Genomic DNA, 26,799 nt, shown 5'->3' with positions numbered 1-26,799 from the left:
TTTGACTTACCTATCTGACAATAATTGTTTTTGATAATTTGTTCTCGATATTGTGTCCGATTTATATTCTATGGTCTATATTTAGGGTTCACACCTGTAAATCGACCAGTCCCCCTCAGCATTTTCCACGCTAAACAAAATTGCCAAGAAAATAAATCAATAGAGAAATAAATAAATTTGGGTAACCACATATCAAAAAGTAACACGTTGCAGTCGATTCATAAAAGTAAATTTATATAAGTAGATCTCCTCCTACACCAACGTGTAACTCTTCACTTTTTGCCATTCACTATTTCAGAGTAGAAATGTACATCTAGGTGTAGACCCCTAAAATGCGGGAGTGGATCCTCTTGCAACCCATTTTACAAACACAAAGTTACTACTAAAACGTGAAAAATGTAAATGAATGTGGATGATTTTATTTTTAAATTATTGTTTAAAAATGAATATTTATAAATTTAATTAACATATTTAATTATTTATTTAAAAATGTTGTACATCGTATAGATTAACAGAACAGACGAAGACAAAAAAAATCAAGATGCGACCTAATCTGGCCAGACTGACATTCTGCAGAATCCTTGTGATAGATCAGTTCGTTGCTCAAAATTTAAGATTTGTAATGCTTTTTGGTTTTTGACGTATTGAGTGTTACAAATTCTAATTATTCTCAATACATATCCTTGGAAACAGTTGTAATTGTTACAGTTTGTGGAGCTAATCAATTTAAGGGGTAGATTTATTAACGTTGCCCAGGAATTTGCAACGTGCAACATATTTTTTCCTTGCCCTCCGGGGGTCTTTAGGATTTTTTGTAAATAGGTGACACATTTGTGCTGTGTTGCTCTATGTTATCACCCACGCACAATATTAGTGAACCTACCCTCTAGTTTCTGTGGCCACAAGTTTTAAAACAAATCTTGTCAATGCCAATAGATCGGAGCTCCAAAGGGCCAAGCTACAGACTTTGCCAAAACCTTTTGCCAGCCACATAAAAATCATGCATCAACAACAAACACACGCATAGCCAATCATTTCGCAATAGATTTTCTGTTTAAGAAAACCTATTACAAAATGGCTGTTGTAGTGCACGCTTGCGTCATGGTGCACACTTCATGACGCATGCAGGCACTTAATTTACCATGCTAACATTCAGAATGGACGAGTAGAATGGTAAATTAAAGCTTAAAAGGAATGAAAACAGATGTGCACCAGTGCACAAATATTAGTGAAGGTCCTACAACATTGTGCAGTTGATGGAAGTATATCATAAAAACAAAAAAAAAGGTACACTGGAAGCAGGATGGGGAACTGGACAATAAACAGGGAATATTAAGGAGCGGGGGCAGTAACAAGCGAGCACTTGAAGGTGAATAGCAGTAAGCATCCTGTCGAGAGAGCAAGAACATTAACATACTTGCATAGAGTGCTGAATACAAAAAAACAAGAATGGGCATAGCCAATAGGTCGGGTGAATGTAAACTAAGGGTCTGTAATCGTTGTTTGTGAATAGTTACATTATTTGAAAACCACAAAGAAACTCACAAGTTCAACCCCACGATTTCTTTCAACTTAGCTGCTCTTTCAGACCCTACATGCAACACATTATCAAAATGTGCTAATGCTGTTAAAACTGCAGTGTAAACCTAAATCTCTCCTCTCCAAGCCATTCAGTCTCTCAACCACTTATAGGTTCATGCATGAACTACCTCAAACTACTTGAATACTTCGATGGCAGCTTGTTATGTGGTCAGCCCACTGAAAACTGGTAAGAGTTAGATGATGGGAATACTCGGTGCAATGTACACCCCACCTTTTCATGTCCAAACGAAAAAACAGATGAAGTCACCTAATTTAAAACCTTTTTATATATAAAATAAAGATAGGCACCAGTACAGAAGCACTTGACTCCAGTGGTACTTCATAAAGATGTATTTAATATATTTATTTATAGAGGTTTGTGCAATGCAAACGTGGACAAAGGTATCAGAGCACTCTACAAGCTAATCAATTGGTGACCATTTAAAAGAGCCCAGTTTGAGCCTGCATATAGTAAGAAGAGAACCTCTTAGGAGCCAAAACAAACTAGGACAGTGGACACTGGAACACACATAGATAGAGGGGCCAGAAGGCTGGCTTAAACAGGATTATCAGATTTCTAATGCTTGCTCACATCACAAGGCCCACACATGCTGTTAGTCAGTAGTGCACTGAAAAAAGTAACAGGAACATGAAAGGGCCCTAGAGAGTGATATGATGGCTCACAGTAAAGTGAGCAATTTAGGAGGGATTTAGACACACACAGACACCATCTGCAGGAGGAGCAACAGAAGGTTGGCCAGGAAGGACCATAGCCTGCTGCTTCAGGCACCAGTCTTATGATAAGGTTACACTGTTAGTTCCAGCCTCAATAACTGATGCTGCAGAAAACAGTTCAATGGAAAGCTGAAGAGCTGATGTGCTAAGCACAGCAATGTTTGGTTAAGAAATCCTCATTATTTATTTTACATTAGTTACAAGAGGTTAGGAGAGAAAGCTTATTCTGTCTCTAGTCCAGAACTAGAAACCTCTGCTGCATTCGGATTTGGAGGAATCAACATCATCCACAGAGTCTCCATCAATTGCACCAGCACCACAGATGACACCATCCCTACAATGGAACACCTCACTATCCACACAGGTGAGAAATCCACCATTAGGGGAACCATAGCACACCATCCACTGGTACCTCAAACCACCTTCAGCAACCCCATCAATGATTTTATCACCCGCTCACCATTGTCTCAAAGGGCTACATGTTCCTATGTCACCCCAACTTCCACCTCAATAACAAAACCGATCCTAACTCCGCCAACCATCTCAACAGCCTAAACAACATTGGCCTCACCGAACTTGTATGCAACACCACGTATTTTTCAGGTCCCACACTCAACCCCATATTCACCACTGGCGACCATATCAAATGCAGCCACCATCAAACTCACATGGGCCAACCACTCAATCATCCACTTCATTATCATGACCTTCATGCCCCTCCAAAACAACCCAACACCTCCTGTTGCAGCTGAAATAAGGTCTCAGAGACCGAAAGGACCAACACCCTCACCCTCTAAAACACCACAGCAACAACATCAGAAGATTCAACACCTGGATCACTGACTGCTCTGACTTTGTTGCCCCCATCAAGAACAAAAAAACGCAGAAGATCCACCAAGCAATCGAGCTGGTACATGGAGGACCTCATGACAGCCAAGCTTCATGGCAAGGAGCTCGAAAGAAGGTAGTGCACCAACAAAGTTCCAGTGAAAAGAACCACCTACAAATCAGCATTCAACCTGTACCATCAGCAACTACACGAGAAACAAATAAATCCCTGGCATCACACATCAAAGCTCACCCCAACGACAGTCAGGAGCTCTTCTGCATAGTCAAGGAATTCACTAATCCAGCAATGGCGACAAGCAACATCTCTCCCTCTCAGGATCTATATGACAGCCTCGTAGATTTCTTCCATGACAAAATCACCAAAATCTATAGAAACGTCAACCCCCAACTCAAGCCTGAAAACATTTTCAACTGCCATACCTCCTTCTGCCACCTTCCTAGAAGGCTAGAAGCACGCAGAAATTAAACCCCTGCTGAAGAAACCAACAAACTCAGCACCTACAGACCCATCTCCCTGCTCCCTTTCCTGGCAAAAGTCATTGAAAAAGCCATCAACCAACAACTCACCATCTACCAGGAACACAATCACCTCCTGAACAATTCCCAGATATGGATTCCGCAGTAACCACATTACCAAAACAGCCCTGATCATGGCAACAGATGACATCCAACTCCTCCTCGACAAAGGAGAGACAGACACTCTTATCCTTCTTTACCCCTCAGCAGCTTTCAACACCATCTCCCACCACATGCTCATCACCTGACTTCACGACATAGGCATCCAAGGAACCACCCTCAGATGGATCACCTCCTTCCTCACTGACAGAACACGAGTCCACCTTCCACCCTTCACCTCTGAACCCAAACCAATCATCTGCAGAGTTCCTCAAGGCTCATCACTTGGCCCTATCCTCTTCATCATCTACATGTCTCTCCTTGCCAACATATTCAGATCTCACAGACTCAACATTATATCCAATGCCGATGACACACAACTCATCCTCTCCCTCTCCAAAAACTCCACTGCCACCAGAACCATCTTCCAGCACTGCATGGCCAGCATCACCAATTGGCTGAGCAATAACTGCCTCAAGTTCAACACAGTCAAGACAGAAGTCTTGATCTTTAGCACCAACAACTCCCCGCTCAAAGACTGGAATGGCCTCCCCTGCAACCTCTTATACGAAAATTCTGCAGGATGCTGAAAACCTGGCTCTTTGACTAAGACCCTGGACCCTGCCAGTGCCTGGATACTCTCAAGGGTGACAAGTCTCACTCTACATGTTGATTGATTGATTGATTGGTTGATTGAACTCATCTAATCAGAGCACCGAGAGACCAAAATGCTCATGAGTGGGACAAACAGAAGAATAGGGACGTAAGCCATTGAATCAAGAACTGAGAAATGTGATAGATGCCAAAGCCATCGAGTCACAAGAAAAAGGGTGACCACAATCCTCCTTTACATTGTATAAACATATATGTTATATATTGGAAATAATTTGTTTGTCAATGCTGTCTATAGCCAAGAATCGTACAGTAGGTCTGCAATGAAGAAATGAAACCCTCTAAAAAAAAGAAAGGGATAGTGAGGTTCATCAACTTTTTTAGAGTTATTTATTATTTTTTTGCATAAGTGCTGAATCATGAAGCACATCTGGTTCAGAATTACTGCACAAGACTTTAAAAAACAAAAAATGCCTGATGTTGTAGTGATTATTGACAGTTTCATTACCCACTTTTTTAATCAGTAATTGACAGTGGGGAAAGTTGCAATAGCCGAGAAAAAGGATACATCAGAAGTAGCTGATAAAAAGGACCTTTGGATTAGCAGAATGTGCGCGGTCTAGCTACCTAGACTGGATTAACCCTACTCTTTGTGATAGAGCAATTCCACAACGTCTTAGTTGTTATGGTGATACCTCAGCAGACCCTGGGTTTTGAAGTAGCAATTCCTGGCATAATGCCTTGGTCTCACCATCCAGCTAGATAGCATGATGGCTATGAGCTTGGTGGTCTGTGCACATGCTGTGTGCACCACTGTCACGTCACAGTCATTCCATACAGCATTGCTGCTTTGATGCAGGCAACAGTATTAGGATGTAAGAGGTGCACTCCAGTACAAACTTCCAGCTCCCATGGTCAACAGAATTATTTATGAGTGTAGGATGGTGGCTAACTCTAATCCCAGATCTTCACAGACAAGGCTGCAGCAGAACTATAGCACTCTATCAGTCTGGAGTGTCAATGTATCAACAGTCGTTGATTGTAAGTGTGAATGTCAAGCTGAAGTTTATTTTATACCTCAGTGTAGAAGTGAGGTGGGAAGAAACAAAAAGGTGCAACAGGAAGTAATTTCCAGCTATCGTGCAAACAAATTTTAATTAAAAACAATACATCAGAATTATCTTTCACAAAGTAAAATGTTCCTAGAGGCTCAGGAGTGTCAGTGTTTATTAAGAAAATAGGCACACCTTAGCAAAAATAATGCAGAATACGGATTGAATTGATTAGATGTGCAGGACATTGAAATGTGCCTTGTGTCTGCAACATTATGCATTATAGAAATCTTAGTGGCTTGTCTTACTGGGAACACAAGAGCTTTGACTGAAAGCAGAAATGCTGAGAAAGCCAATTCTTCATTTGGCATTGTCGTTATCCTTAGAAAGGAAGCGCTGGGCTGATTTTTAGAGTGCAGAAATGTTGTCCGAGAGAGCTGCGCTTGCCTTTTCTTTGGTGTCAGCTTCCTCCCCTCATGAGCTGCTTGTGTGTTCTTTGAATGTGTCAGCATTCTCCCTGAGGTAAGTAGAAGCAAGGAGCATCAAGTCTGAGGCAAGCTCGGCACAGTTCCTAGCTTAAACAAAATACAAACATAATGGAGCTGGGGATTATCATGCACTAAGCGTGTACACAAACATATTTCATGCAGCGGTACTGGGGCAGACCATGTGCCAGGCAGTAGTGAACATCACCATAGAGGTGAACACATGGCATTAACAGTTTTAGCAGAGTGCAAATGCCAATGTACAGCAACTCCAAGTAGCCAGCAGTATCACTTAGTAGTTGAGGAGTAGATGATGCAGCAGACACCATGGTGGCAATGTCTCACAATGGCTGCAGGCTAGGTATGGCACGGCATCAATAGACTGAGCTCTCAGGTAGAACACCTGATTCACCCCGCTCTCCATGGTGGGTTGTATCATCATTTTAAAAATGGTAGTGCTTCCTAAATGTTTATGTCTTTTTCTCAACACCCCCATCCAGCTCATGATTATTTGTTTTTCAAACTTATGGGACACATTGATGCAGCTTGTTTGGGCAGGCAGACAGCCGCAATTTGGGTGGGATAACCTAATACGCCCATATAAATGTAAATGTTGAGGCTTTGGTGTCCTTCATTTCCACCTATATTATTTGGTAACACAGTGTTGCTATACACACCACTGGTATCATGCAAATGCTCACATACCATATCTAAAACCCCCACTGGATTAAGTAGCCCCAACACCACTCAGGGCATTACTGCCAATGGGCCTAACCCTGGACCCAAAGGACATAGAGCCACTATCTACGGCCTCTAGGGCCTGGAGGAGACTAACTTGAATGTTGGGTGAATGGAGGTTGTACTGCCTTGCAATACCTCTAGCTTCTAACCCTTGGCTTCCCCTAACTCAAGACAGATTGGTCCACCACACACTGACATCACATACATTACATACAGTTTTTCCAGATGGGCATGTGTTCTCCTGTATGGAGGATGCATAATTTCAAGAGGCCGTCCATATGGATCATTTTGTGATCTGGGGTTTGCAGAGTGCTCTTAGAGCCCACATCCGCTCATTCCCTCTGGCACCTGACAAATTCATGTCATTGACGTTAGAAATCACTGACGTGGATGGGGATAGACAAGTCTACAAGATTTACCACACTTGCTTGGGTCTTTTACTGACCTGTGACACCGGACTCAGAACTGCAAGAGAAAATGACTTGGGACATCCACTGAATGACAAGATGTGGACTGCCTGCTGCACACAGACACAACTTATCTCCCGTAACCATCGCCATAAACTTATCCACTATAAGTGTTTGTGCAGATCATATGTCACACCAGCCCACATAGACCCTAGCTGCACACCCAAACATCCAAAGTGCCCACAGCACCCACAGACTTTGCACACATGGCATGGACATGTAATACTATTGCATGATACTGGAGGGAGGTATTTGACAGACTTAGGCTGATGGCACATGTCTCACTTGAACCTACCCCTTTCCTGCTACTCCTAGGCTATGTAGAGAGCGTGCCCAAATCCTGGAGGTGCTATGTTGCCATTGTTTTACTCTGGGGCAAAAGGAAGCTAGCACTTCATTGCGGAAGCAAGCGCCCACCTATTACAGAGGCTTGGCTAAAAAGCTTGATACACTATGATATGCCACTCTGCAGCTACCTATCTCCAGGCCAAAAAATATTTTGCAACTGCTGAGAGACTACCTGCTTACGCTGAAATCCCCAGGACCCACCCAGCAGCCTTGAGAGGCCTTACCTACAAACCACAAAAGCTACATCTACTCCCCCTTGTGTTTATGAACTGCATACCTCTTGAGTCTCAACATTCTGCAATTATGTGACCGCATGTGGTACTAATAGAATATTGACTGGAGTGTTTTGTTTTTGTTTGTTTTGTGATAAACGTTCTGGCATGTAAAACTGCTCCACTTTCTGGGAGCCCATCTATTGCTGTGTATGGTACACTAAAACAAGGGTAAAATAAAGTTAAAAAAAAAGCTATAGCACTGCATCACTATAGCTGCTTTGATATAGGTGGTAATCCTGAGAGTTACCTCACCTGACATGCAGCACTACCATAAAGTGAGTATTTTCTCTATATGAGCCAAGACCCTAAAGTAGGGTGAGCAGGCCTCCCTGGTTTGCCGGGACAATCCTGTATTTTCACTAGCTGTACCAGCAGATTAAATAAATTCAGGATCAGGTCCCAGTTTTCAGTGAGAGTTGACTGCAAACTGTAAAGGCATGTTTTTATGTGTTACTAGATGTCACCTGTTAGTAGAAAGCTACTTAAATAACATGCATGATACTGGGTATTAAAACAGACTTTTACTTATTCCCCTAGTGCCTTTTCAGTGTTTCAATATTGATTAGCCCTGTCATTATGTGCCCCTGGGATCATTTTGAATTAGTCCTTCTATTTTTGTGTGAAATCTCCTGGTTTTTGACTTTCAAAATCTGGTCAACCTATCCTAAAGTCATAAACATAATACCAAATTATAGGAAGCTTTGTATAATTAGAAGAATATTGAACTTTTCTTTTTTCATAAATCATGTCTTGTATCCTATAATAAGACATAAATCATCCATCACATTTATCATGAGCTAATCAGTCAAATTAAACTGTACCATATCTGTGTGACTTTTGTCTGCATAATTAGTTTAAATAGTTGGTTCTCAAAGTTGTTTGTGAGCATATCCAGGCACAAAAAGTTGATCACCACCCTAAGATGGAAATTGTACTCAGGACTTTAAAAAATGCATTTATTGGAATGAGTACGTCCACCTACCTGACATATGTTCCACTTTTAGAAAGTGCAATAAGTAAGAGGATATGAGAGGAAATGTGGATATCAAGGTAAGTGTCTAAAAGTATCTTATTACATAGCACTCGATACCACCATACTTGTGTTGTTTCTAAGTGCTGTATGCTGTAAGAACCAAGATCTCTTATTTCCTAAGTGGTCCTCAACTCACCAGCCTGGGATAGAAAGCTGAGTTGACCTGAATTTGAACTTGTGAACTGAAGCACTGAATATGTCAGTAGTAAGCATTTAGCATCCTAAACTCTCACAAAGCCAACATAATGTGATGTTCACAAAAGATTCCAAGGTAATCTTCTGCCCTGAAAACAGCTGTATATATGTGCATTATCAGCAGGAGAACAAAAAAGTATCAACCACATATAATATGGGGACCGAAGGGAAAGAGGTTTCTTTAAGAGGGAAAAAGTATCTCTGTGAAGGAAATTGGGAAAACTGTGCACATAAACCATTTCACCATGAAGTAAGCATGTTGTTGATAATGGAAATAGTCTCATTGTAGCCCATTCCTGTGTGGAAGGCAAACAAAAAAATAAGCAAGTGTGAGTAATTAAATGTAACATGTGCTGCAAGCATCAGCACAAGCCCTGTGACACTGAACCAGCTGGACACAGTTTCTGTTCATGCACAGTGGGTTGTGACCAAACACCCCAAATCCTCTATGCCAACTGTGCAGGGTCTTTGTCGTGCAAAGATGCAGTATGAATATTTTTGTTTTTTCAACTTTTTCAGAATTTGTGGACCTACAGATCTCTAATTAGACCTGTTAATCCTGCCCAGAAAGCATTTTTTCCTTTTAATTTGTGGCAATAGTATATCCCTTTCTCGAACCTGTCCACATCCTCCCTGGGGTAATGCTTCCCAAACATATTTATGCCACCTCTGTCACTCAGTTCTGGATGCAGGCTTGAGTGTCTGGCATCTTGTAAACTTTTCCATTGCTGACTGACTGACAATCTGGTTTCTTGAGACGCTTGAGGACCAGCACACCCCACATTAGAAAAAGGTAATGTTGCTTCTCCTCAAATTTCATTATTTTTGTATTAGCTTATTCTTAAAATATTTGAAGACCAAGATCCTCAATGGCTCTGTAAGTTAAAGAGGTAGATATACCAATATCATCAATGGGATCCTGCAATCCCTGTAAAAAAACCTGTCTCTGATATCTTTATAATAGACTAGTGTGACATGCACAGTCACCTGTTATAAAAAAATTACGTAGCCACACCTCTGTAATAACTAATTGAATTCTTACATCACAAAGCCTACTGCCAGAGCCTACAGCTGAGGGGAAAGGCAAGTCTGGTTATGGAGTATGACAGAAGCAGCTGTTTAAAGAACAAACATGAAATGGTGTTGTTGTTTCATCTGCTCTGCTTTGAAGCTGTACAGTGACAATGAGAATGCAGATATTTCTGGCAATATGGCAAACCTTTTTAGAAAAGTTTGAATCTTTCTGCATAGTTTTACACATTCCGAGATAATGCATCTTTAAAAAAAAACAAACAAACTTGAATTCAACTGATTCTAATAACTTTTTGCAACAAATATCTAACAGCTTTTTTGATATGTTTATTTTGCACTAGAGATTCTATTTTTATTCTTCATTGCTGCAAACATGCTCTCTCTTTCATCTGAAAGAGCTACGTTTCATGGATTCAAGTGGTTTATGGGAAAAGTGATGGTGTGACAATGTAGTATAAGAAATAAAGAATCCCCTGCCTTACATGATAAGGATATTGCAAGAAAACATAGAGCTCCTTGACATAACGAAGGAGTTCCCTAAATGACAGCCTCATTCCTCTCTATGAACCTCAAACTCCTTGATGACTGGGTATATCCTTATAATATATGGGAGGGGGTATGTTATGCCATTTATTAACACTTTATAGGCTGACATACAACAGTTTTGTTTTAGTTCACTTTAAAATCTCTTTTCTTGGCTGTGATGTAAACAAAATAAGCTGGTGCTAGTTTGTGCAGGCACATTTAGTACAGCATAATCTTTCTACAAGGATTTTTGGATTAATGCCACCCAGCATAGAGTATGTAATACAATCCCAGATATTCAATCATTCTTATAAGTTGTGATTTAGGAAGATGGGCAAACCTTAAATTCTTAAAGTACTCTGACTTTATTTTTTCTATATTTGAACAATGGAATTTCATTTATGATATGTGATGTGAAAGGGTACTTTAACTTACAAAAAATGCAGCTGTATCTATGACTTAAACATATTTTAATCAGGAATATAATTCTGCTGCTTTGCTACTATAGGGTGCTACAACTCACAAAGAATGCAGCTGCATCAATTACTTAAACATATTTTAATCGGGAATATAATTCCTCTCCTTGGCTTATTTTAAAGTATGTGCTAGGTTATACTTGTTTCAGCATAAATTGCATTGTACTGTACTCTGCTGCTTTACTTATTGGTCCCACGTGCAACACCCTGTAATCAATGGGAGGACAAAGTATAAAATGAAAGAAAAGCCAAAATATGTTCGTGATATATAGTTCCCTAAAGATATCATTATTATGTGTTATGCCTGAAATAAATGCAATCCAAAATCTGAGAAAAAACATTGCAGTAAGTATGTTTGTAATGTAAAATTGTTACCAGTAGTTCATAAGAAGGAAACACAATAAAAGCTGCATTACAAAAAATAATATATAAATGGAGATCTTTATATACGATTAAAACATTAAAATGAATACCAATCTTGAACTGTTTTACACTACTGGCATTATTATATTGGAGACCTGAAGGGCTTTAGTAGCAATTTAATGACCCAAGTATACACAATATTAACAGGTCACGGTAAGAGTATTGGAGATACTACTACAACAGGAAAACCACTGTATCCTGGTGAACATTCATATATAATCATACACAGACTGCGAGGCAGTCCACAACAATCTAGTGCACAGGAAGTACACAATAAAAACAACTAACCATAAGAGGAAACCATAAAACTGCAGTACCACTTAGCTCAAGTCATGTGACATCACTCACTTCAGCCAAGGATGAGCCCAGTGATGCAGCATTCCACAAAATGTGGGTGAATGTCTGTCTTCTTTAAAGAACTCGTTTGTTCTACAATGCATAACACATTCCTCATCTGGCACGTGCAGGTACTTAGATGTTAAGAAATGTCAGAGGCTTAGGCACCCATTTAGTAAGTTCACTGACTGAATGGAGGCTGTATGTGAGTTTCCCTAATTTGAAACTCTGGCTCCTCACTTGTGTGATAAAACTCTTTTATGAATCCATATTTGTCTATTGTCACTTTTACTATGTGAACCTGGCTTTTTAAACTATGGCACCCTGTTTTCTAGGAGACTCTTAGTTTAAGATTAGTATTGTTCCTCTTGGATATCTCAGACCCCATGTCCCTCCTGTAGATGCAAGGGCATAGTCTTTCTGGGCAAGGCTCGGGACAGGAAGTGGGGTTGTGAAGATTACGAAGAGGCGAAAAGAGGAGTCATGGAGACTAGTTCCCTGTGTGAATGCCAACACTGTTCAAGTAAGGGGATTGCCCTAATGAATACCGTGTATTTCTGTTTCCAGTTTTGTCACTACATTCAACTCTACACTAAGTTCAACAGAACATTGACATCAAAGGCAAAAAAAGTGTCAATAGAGGTAAGTACTGAGGCAAGTACTAAAATGAAGTGTGGCAGCAGAGAAGGCAAAAGTTTGACCGCTTTAACCCTCGGAAACTCTTGGTCCCATCTACTGGAGCCAACATAGAAGAAAAGTGACTTTCACCAGTGTCATAAAGAAGCCATAGGCAAGATATATAGCAAGAGCAGGTTTCAAAATGCGACTGCACTAGTGTAACAAGAAGCATTGGTATGACCTACTGCTGCTGCGTCAAAAAACGTATTGAGGATCAAAGCGTGACTGTGCTAACACAAACAAGGATCAGCGTAACCCATTGGGTTAGTGACAAAGTAGTCAACCTATGTCCAAAAGCAAACATGTGAGAAAGTTGAAGCATAAAGCATTGCCGCCTCTAAGGTGGCCATTTTGAAGTCAATCAACCTTAGAATAAGGCATTAAAACCTAGGAGACAGACATTTTGAAGTCAGGCAGATCTTAGGACAAATAAAGACAACACTAGAAAACCAAAGCAAGCCACAGGCCATCACAGACAATGAGGAGGATGGATCAAAGACAACCATCGCAAATGAGACAGGAAGAAACAATGTAGTCAGAGACAAAACCAGGCAAAGAATCTGGATCATACTGCAGCTCACCAGAGAATATTTGAGGACGTCATAGATGCCTCTGAAGAAAAACGCGACAAGCTAAATCTGTCCACCATGAAACATGTCATATAGAAAGAAGCATGGAAAGTCATTTGAGAACCACCACATGCTCGGTTGGTGACATATACAGCAGTGTGTGATGCACTAAATGAAAAATACTTAGCAAAGTAGAATGTAGACTATAAACATTACACATTCAATGTAATGTCCCAACAGAAAGGATAACTGATGGTCAACTTCATTGTACAACTACATCGTTTAGTCAAAAATTTGCACATTTTCACAGACAAGGATGCAATTTGACTGAGCTTCATAGAGGGATATTGGTCAGAATTGCTTCAACAACGTCTGTTACGGGGAGCTAAACTTTGGATGACATAGAAGAACTGACATGGTTCAATGTCCAAGCTGAAGCACAAGCAAAAGAAGTGAAGAAGGAAAGGCAGAAAAGAGAGAACATGCATTCTGGCTACAGAAGCAAGCACAGCGGAGGTGACATGAATGCTCCCAAAATGCAAGATTATGAGATTGCAATGGTAAACACACAGTAATTATAACAAAAAAGAAAAAAAAAGAATGCTATTGATGTGGCATGCTGTATTCCCATTACAGCACCTGCCCTGAAATGAGACATGATTGTCATAAATGTGACCAATACAATCACAGTGAGAAAATATGCAAAAGCTAATGGCATGACAGACATTAGAAATCAAAGAACCACAACACTCAACATCACACATGTGCAGTAAGAGACACCATCAGCAGCACATCAAGGTCACAAACATCAAGGACCACAACAAGAACAAGGAGCTCAACTTCTCGAACATCATCGGATCGTTTACCATTGTCAGGCTCTCCATTGAATGACAAATATCTATTAATGGTAGCTTATGAAGAAAGGGGCTAAAAGAAATGTCGACTCTTACAACTAACGTGTCTCAGCATCTGTAATGTACATCTGAACAGCAGAATATGAGCAGATTAAAACCAGACCAAAAGTACAACCAGCCAGAGTACAGGTATATACCTGGATGGCCAAGAAACCACTAGCCTGTATAGGAAAATTCAACAAAACACTCACCTACCAAGATCACATAAGCTGACATTCAAGTCATTTATGGAGCAGATCTGTCTGTCTACATTCTAAGCCTACCGACAGCTGGGCAATTCAAGATAATTGCATTCCTATATGTGGTAGAGGATGTTCCACCAGTAGTGAGCAGACACCCAAAACAATTCACAGGACTGGAAAAAAAGAAGAACTTCACAGTTCGTCTACACATCAATGAACAAACCAAGCCAGTAGCCCGAAATCACAGAAGAATACTATTCCATTTACAGAAGGTGGTGGAAGAAGAAGTTCAGAGCTCATAAAGGCAGTCATCATTGAGAGGTTATAAGGGCCAATACCATGGTTATCACCAATATCATACCCAAGTGAAATGCTGAAGGACAGGTGTGGTTATGTCTAGACATGACACTGCCCAATACAGCCATATAGAGTATAGAGTGCAGACATTCTCAGAACTGTATGTTAACACACAGGATATTATCATCTAAAATTACACGAAGAATCAAGATACATCACCATATTTACCACCTATGTTTAGTTATTTCACTATACACTACTCAGCTTTGGAGTATCTTCAGCAGCTGAGATCTTTCGAAAAGTCACCCAACAAATCATCAATCCTATCACAAACACACTGAACTACAGTGAATATGTTCTAGTGTTCCGATTGATAACAGAAGAACATGACCAGGCACTGAAACGTGGGCAAAATTCTCCTGAAAGCCAACTTAACCTTAAACCCAACTGAGTGTGAATTCCACAAGTCCCAGCCAAAATTCTATGGTCACATTTTCTTAACTAAGGCGTGTAACCTGACTCAGGCACAATTAAGCAATCAGTAAGATGCCAGCACCCTAAGATGTAGCAGATCCCAGATCTTTTCTTTAAATCACATGCTACTTTGCACAATACATCAAGGATTATGTGACAATCAGCACTGCACTACGGGAGCTGATGAGACACGGACTCAAGGTAGAATGAATAGTGGCATTCGAAAAGACATTTCAGAAAATTGAAGGTAAAATTAGCAGTGCCCCTAACATGGCGTACTTCAAACTTACTTAGCACACACAGCTCCCAGTGGGTCTAGAGACATCCTGGCACAGCACAGACAGGGATTGTAACAACTGTCAGACTTAGAAAGATCCTACTTACAGGCAGAAAAAGACTGACAGTGAACCTGGTAGCCCTGTGGGAATGCAAACACTACCACATCTTTGTGTTTGGAAGCCATTTCAAAATATTAGTAGATCACAAATCACTAACAACAAACTTTGGCAAACTTCAAGCAAAAATGTCACAGAAAATATAGCTGAGAAATACGTTTATAAGAGTACTCAGATTCCATTTGGCACAGACTAATGAAAGAAAACAACCCAGGAGGCTACATGCCATGTCACCCATGAGCAGTGAAGAAAAGCACATGTTCGTCTGTGGAAGGATGTATACATTTTTCAATGAGCCATGCAGTACCACCATCACATTCGCTTGAAAGCATTGAGGAATGCACTTAAGATGACCGCACATTGATAGAAATAAAACAAAGAACACAAAAAGGATAGTCGAGATGCATGGAAGGAAGCTTGTTTGAGGGAGAAATTAACCTCTAAGAGTTATCAATACTCCAGCAAAATACAGGAAGAATTAACAGTCACCTGAGAGAGATAATACTGAGGGACACTAGGATAGTAATCCCCATGCAACTTCAGACAAGAGTTGTAGACCTGGCACATGGGGGAAATGGGAGATAGCAGTGCCAACAAGAGCACTACAAGAGTGGGTGAGGTTTTCAGAACTAGTCCATATTGTAAAAAACATTCAGAAAAGGACATTTGTGCCAAATAGTAAGTGACAAATCAAGTCCAAATATCTTTGTTACCAGAAGATGGGTGGCACTCCATAGCAATAAACTTTTTTGTCTTATTCATTCAGGCAAATACGTGATGGTAATGATGAACGAATATTGAAGATTCCCCATTGTGAAACAGACATCATCCACCAGCACAAAATCAGTCATCCCAAAGCTAGATGAGATGTTTGAAGAATGTGGCATTCCAAAAAACTTTCAAGAAAGACAATGGGCCCCCAGTTAATGGAAAATAATTCATTGTGTTCTCTGCACACTTGGACTTTAAACACTGTAAAATGACATGCCAGTTGCCACACGCTAATGACATGTTGGGATGATTTATGTGAGCCCTCAAGAATGCAATTCAACAAGCAGAGCACTACCATGTCCCACTACTACAGACGTAAAACATTGTATCGAGAGCATAACACAATACCCCACACAACACGACTCGCCAATGTTCAGCCACTCCCATGTATGGTTAAGAACTCCAGACTAGAATATTAAGCTGGAACCACCTGCTGAACCAAGAGTGAAACATGCCAGGAACTCAGACATCGGGACAGGCAACTGGGTACTAGTAAAACAGCTCCAGATCAAGAGGTCAGACCTTAGATATGACCCATGTCCACTAAGAGTAGTCAGAAGGAAAGGGACCATGGTCACTGCAAGAAATCTAGACAAACAAATAACATGAAACAATTCCCACTCCAGACCATGCCACTGTGTCAGTACTGACAAAGAAGATGATTCATGACTCACACTGGATGGAGAGTAAAGATAAAGCACCTCGGAAAACAGATCAGTCATCTGAAGATTGAAACAAACATGCAAGAAAATCCAGAGACTGATTAAAGAAGTAAAGCGGAGGGGGATGTAGTGATGGAACAAAGGTTAGCAGTCTAGTTGCAAGGGCATAGGACTTCACAGGTGAGGATCCAGACAGGAAGTAGGGTAGTAAAGAGAAGGAGGGAAGAAGATACATGGTAGGTTAGCTCTCTGTGTTTAGGGCCAACACTTAACTAGTAAGGGGATTGCCCTAATAAATACAGTGCATTCCTGTTTTCAGTGTCAATGCAATTTCATCATTAACAGACTAATGTAGTTACAATTTTGTACTGCTACTCCAGAAAAAAACATTCTCAATACCTTAAGGTATTTTCAAAAGCGTTTCAAGAAATGGAATCCTCAGCTCTTCTCTAAAGATTCCATCTTTTCCAGTACTTTGACTTCCTCCCAGTCAATGTGTATTAGAAGACAATTCTACCCCTGGTGGATAATGTCAAACCTCTGTACTCATTATTGTTGAGATAGAGATATGTCCACCTCAAGCAAACTGATTATAAGTGAGAGAGATCAAATTTTATTAGTGTATTTTGTGGCATAGAAGTTAGGATATGGTGACTAAATAACCTACATTTAAAAGCCTAACAGAGAAAATAACACAAAATGTAAAATGTGCATGTTTGAATGATGGTGGACCATATAGCCATCATTTGTATTAGACATACTTTTTTTAACATGAAAGATGTTTAGCATTTATATTGAATGAAGTATTAAAATGAGTTAACGTAAAGAGTTTTTCTATTAAGAAGAATATTAGAATTCAAGTATTAAATGAACATGAATTAATAATACTTATATTGATCTAAATGGATTTATTAGCGTGTTACATGTGTGCAGAATAATAAATGGACTTTTAAATCAGTTCTATTATGTCGTAAACAATGTTTCAATTAAATAATTTGCTTGCATATTTGATTTGAATTGTAAGGTGCTCAATAGGTTTATTAATGTATTAATTGTATTAATGTGTAATAAGGCTTTCTTAGTTTGACTAGGCCTGAAAGATTCATTTTGCAGCAGTAGAGGGAAATTATTAACTTATTATATTCCCTCTGACCTGAATTCTTTCCCTGATGTGATATTGACTGTCCTATTGTAGTGTTGGCGAAGAACATGTTTCAGTACTAATTATGTAGCAATATTTGTTCTAGCTGTCAAACAGGACAAGAAACACATAATTCTCATGTGAACTGTGTTAGTTTGATTTGATTTGTGTATTGTGAGAAAGGACTTGAAGTAACAAACAATCAGATAATGTAATATTTTGTCGGAACTGTGTGAAATCATTGAAATGACAATGCACTTTTGCTGAGAAAATCTGGAATAGTTGCAAATTTGAAGGTGCCACCGGCAGCCATTGGACTCTGAATCTTGTACGTAAGGATGAGCCCACCAGAAGGACCAATCAACAGGCTCCTGTCTTAAGTCTGCTGCTGTCACCCTCTATGTTCTTCAAGTCTCCTGATGAGTTTCTTCTTGGTCTTAATTGCCATATTTGTTTATGCTGTTCTGTACAAATATGCCCAACTAATTCTGAATGGCTGGCTTGTCCTATGTGCAGCCCGTGTTCTGCACTGTCTTAATGCTGCTGACAATTGACGTCAGAAGAAAGTGATTGTTCTAGCTGAAGGAGTATTGCTGTCTTCTGTCCCATGAGAAGAGGTATAAATAAATGTGGTTTCTTGTTCCCTTTTCAAGTTAGATATTTACACCACCAAATTTTCATAGAGTGCAACCCTAGCTAGATGATGTTTTTAAATTATTTTGTCTTCCTTCTCCTTTTGCCCGCATGTGGTAGCCAATTCCCACACATGCAACTCTAAATTTGTGTTTGTTATAGGAATGGCCCAGCCCTGAAATCTGAATGTTAAATTGTATTTTGATGATTAACTGATGTCACCGTCATCTGCTTTGAAACCTGATACTAATATGCATATTGTGGTTTTGCTAATTTATGTTATTCTTTTGAAGTGTTTATTAGTGTTAATGGTTATTAAGTTAAATGTTTGCAGACATTTCAGTCAGCCTATGGTTTTCATGTATGTTTATAATTTAGTTTTGCACACCATACATGTTATATTGATTTTGGGATTGTAATAAAGCTTTGAAATTTTATTTGGTTTGGAGTTGATTTAGTGTTAATTTGTTCATGGTGTCTAGAATTGTTTATGGTTTAATGTTATTGATTTGCTATTGAATGAATCTGACTACTACACTCTTTGCCAAGTCCAAAGATCAAATCGACCTTTAATGGTGGAAATAGTGATGGTGTCTCACCCGAATGATTGCGATTTCTGAACCCGAGGTAGAAAGAAGACCTCCATGAGCATGCAAGCATAAGTGACCCTTAGAGATAAAAAACACACAGGTCCAACGATAACAGTGATCAAGGGAAAAAAGCCTATGGTCTCCTCAACTATTCACAATATTAAATAATTATAGGCTTTGGCAGTCATTGTGGGGTAAATTGTCAGAAATGTGGGGCAGGTTAGGATGATATCAGCAAGACTGTAAGCCATGCTGCCTGCTGATGCCATACTTAATTGTTTTCTTTCTGTACTCTTCATAACATAATGGCAACCATCTTAGCTAAGCAAAGTAATGTTTTGTACTGCTTGAAATACCCTTGCAAGGTGATTGAGCATCAAAGACGACACACTAGCCAAAAAATATCACATACAAGTAGCCCAATCAAAGTTTGAAAATAATTGGCTATTAAGGTGGCTCACAACATCATTCATCGTTAAGCAACACTACTTCCACAGAAAACACAGGGCAGAACACCTTTCACATACCCACAAGCTGGTATGTGATACAGCTCACAGTCACATGGCTCACAATAGGAATAAACGTTAAGGGCCTGATTCACAAAAAGCCCACACACTTGCAGCAAAATCTCCCCAATAAGAATTCTCATTACAGTGAATCTGCCACAAGTATGGAGGCCCTTTGTGAATCTGGCCGCAAATTAACAAACACTAACTTTCAACAGAACACATTTGACAGAGCTCCTTGCTGATATGTGTTACAGTTCAAATATGTCATAAAGCTGATTATCAGAAGTGTTCAAAACAGCTCTTTCCACTTTAAGTAACAAATTAACATTCAGAGCCCCTAACATTATCTTTTATGTAGAATAGTTACCTATTATGAAAACTAACAGCAGTTTCTATCAAGAAATACGATAAACACAATGTGAATATCATCAATTGATCTAGTAATTCTCAAAAGACAAAGCCCACGAGTCTTAATTCTTAAACTAAGACAATGCATACCAACAGCTCAATGACTAGAACAATGTCAACCAACTGAAACTATAACCAGAACACAGTATCATTACCATAACCATGCAGGCTAGAGTCCGTGCTAGTAACCACAGAGTCATGTAAAATTATCCACACTAAGAAAAGCATTACAATTCTATATAAATATTTTTTGGGAGACTTTACAGGTGCCAATAAGTAACAGAACACAACTAAAGATTAAAACTGATGATGTGACATCCCTGATTTCAAGAAGTACCAGAAAGGGGCTGAAAGTGAGAAATAAATGGCAGTGTAACAAGCTCTTTTTTTTAATAAAGGTTCATGTTACTTGTTTATTCAAAATGTCAATTACACCAAAGTTGAGAAATATGCTGCTCAATACAGTTTCCTTTGCTGTACTAATTTTTGTGTGCATTTTGCTTAATCTCATATTCCCTTAACTTTAATCCCAAGGTATGAGGCAAGGCTTTACCTTTTCTTTGAGGCACCCAAATAGAAGTGAATGCCATTGTGCTTGTTAGGTTCGCCTTTCTGGTATTTTGTATTCCAGCAGGGATATCCACTTAGAGACTGTCATGCTTGGTGTAAGAAAGTGAATTATTATTTGCTCTAGATAGCAGTCCATCATAAGTAATAAGTCACCAACTTGTTAGGGCCAACACAAAATTTCAATAATTTATACCTGAGCTCAAATGTCTGGTAGGTATGGCAAGGAGCAGACAACCTTAACTCAAAGATAATGTGCAAAATACCTAGTGCAAATAGAGTTAAAAATGAAAAAAAAAAGCAATAAAAATCCCACGCTGATATGTATAGAGAAAAATGTAATGAACAAAATGACACCAAAGCAACCACAATCCAATATGTCATTGAATCCATATGGCCGGGGAGGGGTTACATCTGTGTAATTTTTCAGCCTATAACAAGTGTCATTCTTTGGAATATTACGCGTTTCTATGTTGTTGTTTTTTTCTGCTGGGATACCCCCAGCTTCCATGCTTTTCCTTTCTGGGAAACTCTGCCTTCACCTCGGGTTAAGCTGGGGAACAAAAGGCAGCCCTGTCAAACTAGTTCCCATTCTCTTGGTCACCTTGAACAATCTCACTCTTTCTATGCTTCCATTCTCTTTCTTCACCCCTCCTCTACTTTCTTCCTCTCTGATCACTTTTTTTTCTACCTTCCCTCTCTCTCCCACTCTTTTTCTCCTTCTCTTGAAGCCTTCCTGTGCCTACTGCAATAAACCTCGAGGAGCTGGGGAAACTGACAGAGGCACCAGCAGCGGCCTTGGCCTGTCAAAAGCAGCCTTCACTGGGTTTTTTGACAGTACCAGGAGTTCCTTTACCATGCATGTTTTTACAAAGCAGATGTTACAACGCATATCACTATCACACATTTACATTCACTCACATGTGAAATACATTTACCACTTAATCCACTACCACGCATCTACCTTGTATCTGCACTTTTGTCACCATTTTTGATGTTACTCTTTTTGTTTTGCCAACTGTTTCCCTATTCTCCCAGCCAACAATAGTTTGAGTGAAGCTTTGCAATAACTAGTTGAAATGACTTCCATTACAAAGGAGCCTATGTGTCTTGCTCCTCATTGATGAAATCTTCAAATGCTATATATTTTTTTATAGACCAAACATAAAGGACTTTTTACATACTTCTTTGCTAGATCTATTCTAGCAATAAATATAAAATGTTAAACATATGTAAAGAGTGATCTCACTGTACTAAATACATGATGTGAATTAAGCGCAATACCGCATTTCCAGTGATAGTCAGTGTTAGTGATAATCAAGATAAATTCTAGTCACATGATATTAGTGAAGATGGAGGCATGACATTTCCGGGGTTATTCATGAATCCAGAAAATTCCTGACAACATGAATAGTCCCTGATAAATCATAGAATTGTCATTTTGAATGATTCTTTGTGGAAGTGTTTTCTGTACGTCTATGATTTTGAGAGCAAATGCTAAGAAGTAATTTCCAGCTGCACTTTCAGCTACTGATGGTAACCAGGCAAGGGTGCAGGAAAAATAGAGACAGAGTAGGAACAAACTAGACTACTTTTATTCCGGAGGTCTGCAGCAACTTTCCTATTTTCTTTATGGGTTACTTATGATTTTTTTTTTTTGATTTTTTAAAATGGACATCTCAGATAGGATGGTAGTTGCTTTAGTTTTTTCGATGCAATATGAAGTGATTGGGAATATATTTAGTGTTATGGCAGCAGAAACAGGCACGCTCACTATTGATTTAAGCTCAAATAAAAAAATCTGTAATTTGCTTATTGAATGTACTTTCTGTGAATGAGTACTGTGTTCCTTGTTTGTACATGAAAGCTGTACAAATTTAAAGTTTTGATGTAAAATGCATGGAATGTATGCCCTTGCATTTGTTTACCATTTTGAGGAAATTTCTCCACCAATATATACACTTTAGGGTAATTTCCTACCACAAATGGCGATGTATAATTGCAATATCACCGTGTTTATTGCCAAGTGAACTTGTTGCCGCCAAGTTCAAAGCTGTAATTTACTTACCTCAGCATTTTTGATGCAATGAGGACTTCATAGTTTTAGATTTCAGGAAGCCAGTCTCTTCCGTATCCCCTTGAGATGCTCCTTGACTCAGTGAAGTCAGCACTGGAGCTCCTATTAAACACTTTAATGACAAATTATATTACTTTTTTTCAATATCTTAAATCTGCTAATTTTTTATATGTATATATATATATATATATATGTCTCGAAGTAAAATATGAAAGAAAGGTGGGGAAGCCTGCATTTCAGTCTTTGGCAATTAGATCATCAACGTGACCCAAACGTGTGCTGGGACATATAGGGGCAGTTGTATTTTTCTAAGCATTATTTGAAGCAAATAAAACTATTCTGGTTGAGTGTTTCTTCCTAAATTTCAGGTCAACATTTCACAGAGTTAGTCTGCATCGTCTTCTAATAGGAACTCAACCTTCTTATGCTTTCAGGCAACGGTTTCTTCTTTTTATAATCAAAGGGCAAGGTTCTTGGTAATTAAAGCAAACATGTTCTATTCATGTTCACTATTACCACAGCAAACAACGTCTATTGTGCATAGGCAGTCTATAATTTACAAGAAAAGGGAAACAATAATTGAAATCTGCATATTGACGGTTGTTATGACAAATATCTTTTATGCATGCTACGTAACACAAATAAAATAGTTATTAAATGTTATTACTTCTGAACTTACCTTGCTAATTTTCATTGCTTTTTTTAGGATGGTGGTTTGATGCTTGTGGGCCATCCAATCTCAACGGAGTGTACTACACTGCAGGACAAAATCATGGGAAGTTGAATGGAATAAAGTGGCATTATTTCAAAGGACCGAGCTATTCTTTACGTTCTACAACTATGATGATTCGACCTTCAGACTTTTAACAACCTTGAGAAAAAGTTGGCACTTAACGCCTAAGGAACTCCTTATCTAGCCCGAAGAAGACAATAGTAGGAACTTCTTGTCTGGAAGAGTTTGTAGGAACTTCTTGTCTGGAAGAGTTTGCCGTGTTTGCAAGGTGTCTCTTACAGGTCGTATGTGACTATTGACGAAACACGGGGCCTACAGTTGAGCTGTTGACCTTTGGAAAGTTTAGATAAAAGGCAACTTGCCTGACTGATTCTGATATAGAAGTGAATGGCCCGTTCTCTTGCTCGTCTGATTAAAGGATTTCTCCTATTAGCATCACTGTGGCGCTCTACATGGATCTAGAGAAAGAAAGCTCTTAGACTTTGAAGAACAAAACACATTCCTACTTATTGAAATGACAAACTGGTTTGATGTGAGTAATGTTAGGTGATGAATGCAAGAGAATGGAGATGCAGCTTTACCTTGAGAAATTATTGCTTTTAAGAGTCGGGAAATCTGTGATCACTGGATTCCAGAAAGCAGGATCAGTTATAAGCAATGATCCTTCATGCGAATATTAAAGAAAACCCTGGTGGAATTTTTTTTTAATATGGTGCTCTATAATAAAGGCAATATATGAACAATCCTACCTGCCTCAAAGTGATGCCAACAGTATATGCCAACCGTATATGCAGACTATTCATATGTAGCCAGTGACAGAACTTTTATATATAGCATATATATATGCTAGTGCCATGTTTGTATGATCGCTGCTGGTTTTTCTGCCAACCCCTTTCGCCTTGTCGAATTACAAATATAAAATTACTATTAATGTGAAATATTGAATAATGTGTTATTTTGGGGAGCATCTTTACATGCATTTTAGCAACTTAACGTTACTGAGAAGGCATCATCATTTTAAATGCATTGATATAACAAGAAGTTATCTTTTCTGAGTTCATCTGTACCCATGTTGATTTACACTTAAAAATAGACTTTATTATATACTTTTACTAGGTCTTGCATTCTGTCAGTTGTTATTCAATCTTAGTTTAACTGATCAGTAACGTTTGTCCAGTCTGCTTTGCTTACATTTAGAATGTCCTGACAACAATATATATGGCGATGCATCAACATATGTGTCGTAAGGACTGCTCACATTGATGCTAACTCCAGTTCATTTTAATAGCAACTTGCAAAGAACCAGGCTGGTTGCAAATAGGAAGAATTGCTATACATCAAACTAACATTTCCAAATAACTTTCCGATCTAATGGAGATAATCAGTTGTCTATGGTTTCTTTTTCGTTTTGAGCAATTTTGCTGGGCAAAGCTAAAAATGACTACATTTTTTCTTTGAATGTTGAAGTAAATTGTCTCATTGGATATGGATATCTGGTATCAGAATGGATGAATGCCATTACAAACTGAGTGAATCACCAACTGGCATGTCCCCCCACCAAGAAGATACATTCTCTGAATACTCGTCAATGTCAGCATTCTCTGCTGATACTTAAGTGTTCTGGTACGCCATCATTTCATCAAAGAAACCTTATACAGACAGTTATTTCTGCGTAAAGATTGATACTGCGAATAATTAGGTACTTTACACATGAACACACATAACATATGTCTGCCTGCAATCACGTTGTTCCACGTGCATAATTGGATGTTAATGTCTATTTTCCATGTAGGAAATGTCTAAACTGCTTGCTTAACTAACTACTGCCACACTGTCAATGGCAAATTGTAATTTTCGTAGTGTGTGAAATATGGTTAGGTATGCCCTCGTATTAGGAGAATGCAACTTGTTGTAAATGTGAGCGTCGGTATTTTATTGGGAACAAAAGGCTCTTTGTATGTGTGTGTATAAATAACATTATTTTAAGGATTATATGTAACTATATGTTGCTAATAAATTGTTCTCCTACTCCCTGGTCAGCGCTGCGTCACAGGTTTTGTTAAGTTACACTTGAAAACTTAATTCCATTCTCTTTATCCCTGAATACGATTTGCCATATCTCTTGTCTGGGTACTTACAGTGTTCTTCTTGAGACCTTCTAGAAAAAAAATCACACGTTTGTCGAAATTCAAACGCTTGCGTTTACTGTTTGTTTATTTATCCCAGTGTGAGAATGGGGTTATGGTTCCTGGTACTTTATAATAAAAACTGTTTCAAAATATTTACAGACTACATATTTTCTGTAGCAAAATGATGTATTTGCGTATACCTGGAAAGTGATTCATGGTAAAAATGTGTGACATTTTGATTTTCACTAGTTTAGAAATGTATACATTTTATGGCATACATTTTCACACAAGAATTTTACTGCATTCATAAAAGTGTCGGGTATTTTAAAAAAGGTACATTTTTTTCTTAGTATTAGATCTCTAGTCACGCTACGCAGGTACAAAAATAAAACAAATGACAAAACCAGTACCTCTAGCTTCACTATGGTAATGCCTACACATTGATGCCTGAATGCTATTCATGTGATTTGGCACTTTAAACCCAAGCTTTAGCTTTACCAGTAGCAGATGTCTAGAGAGTAAGAGGCACACCATTTCAGTATCACAGCCTTTTACTGTGTGTTCTGAAAGTGAACAGCACAGGTGAGCATTACCACAGGCTATCACTAGCTCACAAGAGATTTAAAAGACTATTACCATTAGAATATAATTTTGAAAATATTGATTATGTTAGGCAGTGACTGGGGGCTGTCTGAAAGGTTCCCGACAAAAAATGGATTGAAGGAGGGTGTTTACTTGTTTTCCTTGTATACATTTGATCTGCCCAGTCTTCTTTCGAAAGGAATAGGTTTTTCTTCACGTTTTAGAAGCGATCAATATCTTGTCCTTTTTATCCTCAGATGACATCGGAATTCTTGACCTAACTCCTAATGGTTTAAACGGCCGATTAGTGGTGTTGCAGCAGTAGGCTGATGCACATTTTCTGAAAATTAACTACTCAAAAAGTAAAGTTTTATGTTTTCTTGAGAAAAAAGGTTGTAAACATGTCAATTATTCATGGAATTTAGGCTCCCAAAAGCTAGAAATGGTTAAGTCTTATATGTTTTTAGGGAAAATCATGTGCAGCACTTTGAATGATGCAGATCATATATCCAATAATGTTAGTAACACAGTCGCAGGCCAAGGGGTTGTGTGCATTTTATAATTCTGTGGCAGAAGACATTTTTGCCATCTCTTAACTGTGTGCCTGGCTAAAATTCCAGCCACTTTCCTGTATGCAGTGGAACTAATCAATGTGGCAAGATGGTGATTTTTAGACAAGAAAGGATGGGGAAATATTAAAGAGGTTAC

At 38.9% G+C, this 26,799-nt stretch overlaps 1 protein-coding gene across 1 annotated transcript in view; it reads left to right on the top strand.

The window, feature by feature from the left end:
• Positions 1–25,661, top strand: part of ANGPT1 (angiopoietin 1) — an 895,759-nt gene extending 870,098 nt beyond the window's left edge. The window contains exon 9 of the mRNA XM_069220619.1: positions 23,354–25,661. Within this exon, the coding sequence (XP_069076720.1) occupies positions 23,354–23,514 (161 nt within the window). The 3' untranslated portion in view covers positions 23,515–25,661. The remainder of the gene's footprint in view (positions 1–23,353) is intronic.
• Positions 25,662–26,799: the final 1,138 nt, after the last annotated feature.

This window comes from Pleurodeles waltl, chromosome 2_2, assembly GCF_031143425.1.
Source record: "Pleurodeles waltl isolate 20211129_DDA chromosome 2_2, aPleWal1.hap1.20221129, whole genome shotgun sequence".
NCBI classification, from domain to species: Eukaryota; Metazoa; Chordata; class Amphibia; order Caudata; family Salamandridae; genus Pleurodeles; species Pleurodeles waltl.
Note: the sequence above shows the minus strand (reverse complement) of the source record. Positions and strands in the feature narration are given on the sequence as shown.